At 40.2% G+C, this 9,420-nt stretch overlaps 1 protein-coding gene across 1 annotated transcript in view; it reads left to right on the forward strand.

The window, feature by feature from the left end:
* The window catches only part of PLD5 (phospholipase D family member 5), a 185,793-nt gene that overhangs the window by 172,674 nt on the left and 3,699 nt on the right, over window positions 1–9,420 (forward strand). The window contains 2 exon segments of the mRNA XM_035900260.1: window positions 2,867–3,006; window positions 4,876–5,041. Of these exon segments, the coding sequence (XP_035756153.1) occupies window positions 2,867–3,006; window positions 4,876–5,041 (306 nt within the window).

The raw sequence follows: 9,420 nt of genomic DNA on the forward strand, positions 1-9,420 counted from the left end.
TGAAAGCACTCATACTTCTGCAGAACATTATCTACTTCAGCGGTGTTTTTAAATGAGATTTTTAAACTTAAAAACTCAAGCAGCAATCCCCATGGAAGCACTGTGTCTGTGTTTGTAATGGGAAGGAATGGAGCAGTCCTTCATGTCAGCAGGGATGTAGCAAAACTGGAAAAAAGTACACAGAGAAAGAGAGATGATGAAAGGGAGAGTATGTTTCATTTTGGAGGTCATTACATGAGTGAAAAAACAAAACCCCTTCAAAATCAGGAACATAATGAAGTTGGCAAGCGTTATTTACCATTCTGTACAATGCAAGGGGCATTGCGTTATAGCCAGTTATGTCTAAAACAACACAAGGCATGTAGCACACAAAGTTGCACAGCCACCAGCACAGGATATTGGGGCAGATGAGTGGTTATACAGGGCAGGGTTTACCTTCACCTGCCAAGAACCACACAACGTTCAAGTGTCCAGGATTTTTCAGACTCCTACAATCGGTGGAGAGAGCAAGCTATTTTGGAGCAAAAATCTGGAAGTGCCTAAGACAGCCAGAATTAACAGCCATCTGAAGAGACATTGATTCTGGAGGGTCTTAAGGAGTAGCTTAAAACAGAGACTGACTTTTGGACACTTAGCTAAGGAGCTGTGAAATTAACTCCTGCTCCCTACTAAGCAATCTGTAAGAAATCGAGAAATCCTCCTGGAGGGGCACACAGTAAGGAAAGCTGTGTGAGGCCAACTTTAAGCAATGTGGGATCCTGGACGAAGACAGGTAGAGAGAGGCTCTACAAAAACTGCTCTTCTGCAGTTTGCCAAATGTTTGCTTCCTCCTTGTGATTTGTATTTTCCTTTTGTGTGGGCAACAAAGGCCCCTTTCTCTTGAACTTCCGCTTCAGAAAAAAAAAGGAAGGAGTCACTGGTACTCCAGAAGTTCAGATCAGCGAAGTCCGACTCCAAGAGATACCTGAATTTGTAGCCACAGCCAGTTGGGCTGGTTCTTCCTTCCTGAAAAAAAGAGGCTTTTCTCACCTACTTGCAAATTCTCCATGTTTGCCAGCATGCCCCTCTGAAAGGCAGTCCTGGAGCTGCACTGGACTGGTTTGGTGGAACCAAGTGTTAAAACCACTGTCTGCTCCTGAAGTAGAGAAGAAGAAAGCCTCCATGAGCCAGGCAGTTCACTTGTTGCCATCAGGGCCCTGTCTGTGGGCAGGGGCAGTGGTGCTGCCCTTGCCCAGTGCTGCACCCCTCCTTCCACCAGCCCTGCATTGCCACCCTTTTGGTCTGGGGCAGCACACACCCCTGAGCAAGGTACTGTTGCCCGGTGAGAACACAGGCCTGTTTGTGGTAGGTGAAGAGAAGTATCGAATGGGTGTTTGATCAGAACTGCAAGTACTATACAACTAATACTGAGAGAAGTACCAAAATATTTTTTTTAGGACCACGGGGGGGTCAGCTGCACCACCGGGTAACAGGTGTTACAGTGAGAACTTTAACAGAAGGTTTTCTTCTAATTATCTTCCAAGTGGCTCTCACTTTATGGTCTTTAAATTGAATGCATAACAATTCCATTCTTTAGCTGTTCTGTAACTTAAAACTGCTATTCAAGAAAATAGTAAGAGTGTAAGAACAAAATCTCAGTGCAACAGCCTCTTAAAAGTTTCAGGTAACAGATACAAATTATGTTTAACAAAATCACTTTACACTCTTTTTTTGAGTTGAAGCTCATTCTTTGAAAATGTGTTTCAATGAAATGTGCTGTATAAAACAACAAGCATAACATGAAGTCATCGAATTTTTTTGTTATTCTTGGGAATCATGGCTATAATGTTGCTTAGCAACAAAATCGTCTTCCAGACTGGCTGATAAAATATTAAGAGGTTTTGGTTGCTTTTCCTAGTGTTCAGGAATAGATCTGGAATATTGGTCTTAGGATCTCGCTACTATTAATTCTTTAGTATTTTCTGAACTTAGTTGTAGTAATTCCTTAAAGACACCATTCAATGATTAAGAAACCACTGTGATAGGCATTGTATTGAAAGAAAAAAAGGACTCATCAGAACCCCAGGATCTGTCCCTAAAGAAAACATACTGATCTAGATGTCAGATGCAACCCAAGCAGGTAGCAAAGGTGAGGAGGTGACACAGCATTAGGAAGGCAGGGGTCTGGCAGGGCCAGCTGTTAAGAAAAGGAAAAGCGGCACCTGCTATAGCTCTGTAAAGTGCCTTTAACAACCTCTACTCCCTGCTCAGGGAAGTCCTGGTCACCTTGCTGACGGATGCATTTGACAGCCCTAGATACAAGGCAGAAAAGCTGAAATCTGGGCTTACCGCTTACTGGCTTAGTACCAGGTAAAGAGTTAATTTATACCTGAAGCTAGGTTTTAAAGATAAGTGTCTTGCAAAGCTGCTGCATCTCCCTGCAACAGTGACTGAGCAAATGGTGACTTTGTGTGGAGCTTTAAACAGAACTGACATGATAGACTTAAGCCCTGGTAGCAAGTGATGGATCAGGCTTATGTGGCAATAACACAAATATTACTCCATCTAATAGTAACCAGTCCTGGGACTCTCTGAAACAAAATTCTCTGAAATGTAACATCACCTAGAGCTTACTTGATGACAATGGATCTTTTGAAGTTTGTGTCTTCTGCACTTTGTCCACAGTTATACCTAAATGGCAAGGCTTTCAAGGGGAAATTAAGCAAATAACTCTCCTTGGTACCTTTGAGTATTGTAGCAGGCCAGCTGAAGGTATCAGTTAACGTTCTCCACTAAAATGAAGGAAACCACTTGCCACCTCAAGGAGAATGAGGGGGAAAATAAATCACGTGTTTTAAATGACACATTTGAACTTTTCCCTTCACAGAATTCACCTAAACTCTTCTGCCCAAAGGACAGAGTCCTGGATATTGAAGCTATATACAGTGTTATCGATGACGCGAAACAGTTTGTATACATAGCTGTCATGGACTACTTGCCAATCGTCATTGACACCAATGCTAAACGGTGAGTGTCCATGTCCAGGACCAGCACATTATCATAATGCCAATGAGGTCTGCTGGAGAAAATGAACCCCCAGCAATTAGTTACTACTATGGACCAATTTCTTGGGGCCCAATTCTGCTCTTATTGAAATCAGTGAGAGTTCTGCCATTGACTTAAATAGGAGCAGAATTGGGACCTAAGAAGACATTTCCAGTTCTAGGTCCTAAGCTTTGGATCTGCCTATCGAAGGAGATCAGAAATTGTCTAGTCTGACCATCTGCAAGTGACTGGGACCCAGGAATGCAAGCACCTGCTTATACATGAATCCTATTTCTTACACTATTGTATTCACCCTCTTGATACCACAGCTACTGGCATGAGTATCATACCAGTATCATATTCAAGATGAGATAGTGTGTGTGTGCACGTCTGTGTTAAGAGAGAAATAACATGTTGTGAGTTCTCATACACAGCATGGGAGGCATCGTTGTTTTGTTGAAATATACATATACATGAAAATTCCAAATTCAGCACAGATCACATTTGAATTGTATCTCATTTTGGTTAACTGAGAGTTGCTAAAAACAAACACACACAAGTGATTTTTAAACGCGCTGTTTGTATGGACCATGCAAAACTGGAGCCACAGTGTAGTAAAACCATCCAACTCAGAAGGCAAGTATCCAGTGGTCCCTCCTACTCTCGATAACACTAGCAATGAGTTGAGCATCTAGTAAAGCTCGCCATTCCATCCACGCACTTTATCTGAACACAGTTAAGCCAAACTAAGCATGTGGTTATGTGCTTTTTTCCAGCTTTGCATAGCTAAAGAGGTTTTGTTCAAATTTTTCAAAAAATATCTATCACTATTTGACTGATATAAGGCGTAAGCTGTTTCAAAACTACAAGAGCGTTTTTCCAATACACTCATTATGCACAGCCTCTGTTGCAGTGAAAGAATCAGGGTAGTGCTCTAGGAACCTGAGTTTGACAATATACATCCCTCGGTTTCTCCTTTCTATTGGAAAGGAACTTAGCATGGAGAACCCTTACAGCACTGCAGTTGATGTTGTCTCCTATACTCCTCCTTCGTTCCCATGCCTGAAGAATTCAGGAATCTATTGATTAGGGAGATCCAGGGAAGCCATCTGCGTGAATCCTTCAATGTTTTTGCTACAGCATGGCTTTGTGTTTGAGGCACTGCCACAGCTTCCCTACCATGTCAGCTCCCAGCTCTCACTTCTAAGTTATTTTCTGGCATTGTAGAGCTTGGAATTCATTACGCTGAATGCCTTGATGCTACTGGAATAAAGAAAACTTGCATTTTCTTTCTCTAATTCTCCCTGTCCTGACCTGCTCCCACAAAGGTCAGGAACACAAAGCTAACTAGCCATTGTGAGAATAGCACCATGGAAGCCACCATCCCATTCATGGGAAAATTGCTGCAGTCCTCATCAGGAAAAAAGGTAGCATCCTCTGTAAACGACCCATCTTCATCTGCTACTGAAGGATGCGGGCACCCTTCGTAGCAGCAGCTCTCCTTTTCGCAAGCAAGTTATACTCTCCCAGCTACGGGCAGACAAGGCACCTGTAGTTTGTGCAAGTGTTTTGGCAGCTCTCCGTGCCCCTGCATCAATGGAAGATGTGCTCAACCATCCACAACCTCACTGTGCCCACAGTGGCAGTTTTGGCGCCAGGCAGAATGACACAAAAAAGGGATGCTGGCTGATCTGTTTAGTGAGAATCCCTCCACGAGAGAGAAGCATTCCTTCAATGGATAGAAAATGAAATTCAAATGTGTTTCGTTTGCTGTGTGATGTCTAGACTTGGCTGCATAGAAATCCAAAATTTTTTCAAGTTCTCTGAATATATTGTATTCTTTCTCCACAGGTACTGGCCATATTTAGATGGGAAGATAAGAGAAGCGTTAGTTTTACGAAGTATTAAAGTACGACTTCTCATAAGTTTCTCAAGAGACACGGATCCCCTTACTTTTAACTTTGTTTCGTCTCTGAAAGCTATTTGCACTGAAGTTCCAAGCTGTAGTTTGAAAGTTGTAAGTATAATCCGTATTGCTTTGAAATCTAAGATGTTCCCAACCACCCCCCCAAAAAAATCAAGCAAACTTGACAACTGGGAAGTGTTTTTTGTTAGTATCAAACACTTTAAATTTCATTAAATATCACAGGAAATGTAATACAATGAACTGAATTTATTCCTGGTAGTAACAGACAGAAAAATAGAATGATGCCAAAAGGCAGCCTGTGTAAAGCACTACATCTGGCCTTTCACAGCAAAGCCAACAGAGTGAACTGTAGTCATATGTCTTATTTATACTGGCTGATAAGAGTAAATGTGACAGGACAAAAATGTGGTTTATTCTGGATTCATGTAACCTTACTGTTCAGCTGCGTAAGCATCTACTTTTCCTTTAGTCAAGTACAAAGTACAAGAAAAAATAATGAAGATTTTACATTAAATTCAGGCTGCAAATTCAGAACTGTGAAGACTAGAACAACTGTTATGTGGCCACATTAGACATGCAATACAGGAAAATGAGGAATACCATGTATGTTACATTTGTATTAGAGAATAGAGTGTATGGTAAGTACTACTTTCAATTTAATACAGTTCATTTTTATGAAATGGGGCACACTGGAAATCAGCCATCTTGGGTTCATCTTGGATTGGTAACTTTTTGGGGTTTTTTTGCAGCTGTCTTAAATAATTTGCTGAATTATTTTGAATTCTTAAATTGATAATCCACTAAATCATTTTGGCTTTTTAAAATCTACAACAATTATAAAAAACAAGTACTATTTGCGTTATACACACTAAGCTGTATTTATGTATATCTAGAAATAGGGATTTTTGCTATAATGTACACTTTACTACAAGTTTCCTAGGCAAGAAGCAGAATAAAGCGTGTTCTTAAGTCAAAAAGCCCGTACATGGCTGATGCTGCTTAAGCCACTTCTATTTCAAGTAACTTCTAGCTTGTTCCGTATTTATCATCAAAATTCCATTTACGTATTCAAAATTATTTTTTAATTAAGTGGCACCTAATGCTTTACATACTTATATCCTTTTCCATCTATTTACAGCAGGCAAAATCTTTAGTACAGAATTTATCTTGACAACAGCTAAGTGCAAAAAAAAAATATTTCTAGACATCTATTCTAGGTAAATACTCTATCTAGAATATCTGCAGTTAGAAAATACAAATACAACTTCCAGTAAAAAAATGAGACCACCCCAGATTTAAATAGTTGTAAAGGTACAACACACCTCAGTTATCTCTGTGCTGTGCATCACCCGCTCCACACTGGGTTTTGCCTTAAGCCTTGGTACGAGTAATAGCCCAAGGCTGAGAATTTGCTGGTATCTGTTTGACTGAAACTGTGCCGCGGGCTCAATTGCGATGCTCCTTTACTTCGCAAAACAAATGTCAGATGAGCATTGTTGTTGTTTTTTTTTAAAACTGCATTTCTTTTGTATTCATCTGTTCTAGCCAGGATCAAAGTGAAACAAAACTTTGGGTGTGTATGGGGGAGAATGAATAGGCTAACAAGGTAAAAACTAAACTTAAACCTTTTGAGTTACTGGAAAATTCTGCTTTTCCCTTTTGATTCTGCTTTGGGTATGAGAAAACAAAGTCAAAACTATATTTTGTACAGAAAATACTGTTATGCAGACGACATGTATGTGTTTATACACAAGAACAGTGAAATTTTACGAGAACCTTAAAGTTCTTCTAAGTTAACTTTTAAGTTACATATTCTGATTGAAATGGAATTGTAACAGTGTGCTCTACCTAGAAGCAGGTCTTTTTTTCTCTTTTGCCACAAAACTCTTGATAATACTGGGCAATTAACATCACCAACGCAGTTAGAAAGCGCTTAGTCCCTCATTATGCATTCCTTAGCATCTCACTTGGAGTCCAGTTCACATAAGGATTAATAATTACTGGATTCAATTGAAACTGCTTTGAGAGTGCAAACTCAATACAAGTACTCTGAAAAAATGATCACTGGGAAGAACTCAAGAGGAGAGAGGACTTTGAGGACTAAATAAATGCTATAAGCACGCAGCCCAATATCAAGGAGTAAAATTCTGCTCATTCAGGGAGCTGTCCTATGCACATGCGCTCATGAAATTAAAGCTTGAATCATGAAGGGCAAACTCAAGGTGAAGAGCTTACCACTGTGCTTCTTGGGACCTTAATTACAGTACTCCTGAAGCTGTACATGCTTGACCTTGTAAATACACCTTAGGTGCAAGAACGCTCAGTCTAACTCTCGAAGGAGCAGTAAAAAGGGGCCAGCTCTGTTGGGTGCAGTGCTGAACAGAGAAAAGGTGCCAGTTTTTGAAGGGCCCACAGAAAAGTGTGAACTAGAACAAAGTGTCTTTAGACAACTGGAGACCAGGAAGGAGTGGCATGGAACACACCTGCGTATCTGCAGCACAAGTTGATCTTGAGCCTCCCCATGAATCTATTTTTGAGTTGTGCAGGTGTGTTCCTGCTAAGGTAAGTGGAAGGAAAAACCGAACCTTTCACTAATTCTCAGAAAGCCAGAAATGCCCTACGAGTAAACAAAGTTTTGTGAATGAACGAGGAAACCTCTGCTCATAAGCACTGATTTAATTTTAAAGCTCTGAACTCCTAAAATAAGGGTGGAAAAAATTAAGGAAATGTTAGCAGGTGGTGGTGTATTATTAACCCAGCACTGCTGAAGGCACATGCTGGAGAATGTTAGGCTGTACTACTGACTGCCAGTGCTGGTTCACTTCCTCCTCTAAACCACCCATGTGTGTTCTGTTTGTGAGGGCAGCTGGGTTTTCCTGCTGGTGTCTGTATGGGCAAGCAGTTAATGGCTCCTCTGCTGTTGCTGGAGAACACGTGACATTCTCAAGCCTTCTATCATTTCCTGCCTGAATCTGAAATTTTCTCTTTTACAAAGTTATTATACAGACAGAAAATTATACATTAGTGTTTCAGTTCAGCACATCTGCTGAATCTATCCCAGTCTGACAACTAAGCTTCTGTGACTACTGTGCTTGACTATTTTTTACATCAAGGTATGTAACTTTCTGCTAAATCTTGTAACACTGGGAAGAAGACAGCTTGTTATGTTTTGTTTCCTAGCACTGAATACTTTACCCATTTTTCAGTTTTAGACTATCCCCTGCAATATCAGCCTTAGTTGCACAGTGTCTTCCACATCCCTGTGAAGTTACTGCGCGTACCCTTGATGAATACCCTATGGCTGCTAACTTGCTCCACTCCTTTTGTGTTGCACCAGGAAAAACATGACCTTTTTCTTCTGGCTTTATCCAAAAATTCAAGACCCTTTCAGAAAGTTTCAGATCTATCTCCGGCTTGCTAAATACATATTTTCTGCGGTGGGTGCGTGTTTGTAGAGCAGTTCCTCAGGCATACAGCTGCAGTCTTGATGTCTAAGAACTAACACCTAAAACCTAGTGAACTTTCCTTTACAGCTGCTAAGATGGTTTGTTCTAATTTTTTACGAAGTGTAATGCTGCAATTGTTAGTGAGTTTAAAAATCTGTAATTACAGGTATGATTTCTCCAGGCAGCTTAGTTAGATGTGAATGTACAGTATAAATCTCATTTAAATCTCATTTAAAGGACAGGTACTGGTTTACATAGAATAATCTTTTTTTAGATGACCTTTATAAAGCAATCACTCAAACAGTTTGGGTGGTTATGCTTGCTTGTTTTTAAATTCAAAAAACTGTCTTTGGAATTTTGCTAGTATTTGAACTTAGTACAAAACTTAAGCTGCAGAAAATAACAACACCGTGTACAGGTAAGTAAGTGTGGGGCGACATAGGAAATTCAGAGACTGTTTAAAGAAACAACTGTGTAATAGTTATCAATCATAAAACTGCACCGCAGTACCATCCTGTATTTGACACTGAAAAAAGCACAAATTCTTTGAATTTTGTTTCCAGTGCACTAAAAACTTGCTTCAGCCCTAATGAACTTTCATCACTGGGGGGGGGGTGTCTCAGTCCAAGTACATTCTCAATGCTGGAATCAGCAGGAGCCTGAATTAGCCTCCGTATTTTACACAGAGTTCTTCATAGCAGTTTTGGTACAACCTCTGACAACGTTAAATTTACCAGAATATATTTTCCAGTGGGGAAAAGAGAGATTCTGTCAGAGTCCACAGCATAAAGTGTTAGATAAACAGCAGCCTCTGGGCTACTCCACCTTTTCTCTGCAACTAAACCATTTTAATGAGGTTTCGTAGTACAAATTGTCAATAAGCCTGTTCAGAAATTAAGAGTTCTCCAAGGAAAACCGAACTGTAATGATCATGACTGATGATGAAGATGAAAGATTTTTTGAAAGAGTATTTATACACAGTTCTGAACCAAACAGTGGTATAAAACCTAAAGCTGGCATTCC

This window comes from Egretta garzetta, unplaced genomic scaffold, assembly GCF_000687185.1.
Source record: "Egretta garzetta isolate BGI_Z169 unplaced genomic scaffold, ASM68718v1 scaffold248, whole genome shotgun sequence".
NCBI classification, from domain to species: domain Eukaryota; kingdom Metazoa; phylum Chordata; class Aves; order Pelecaniformes; family Ardeidae; genus Egretta; species Egretta garzetta.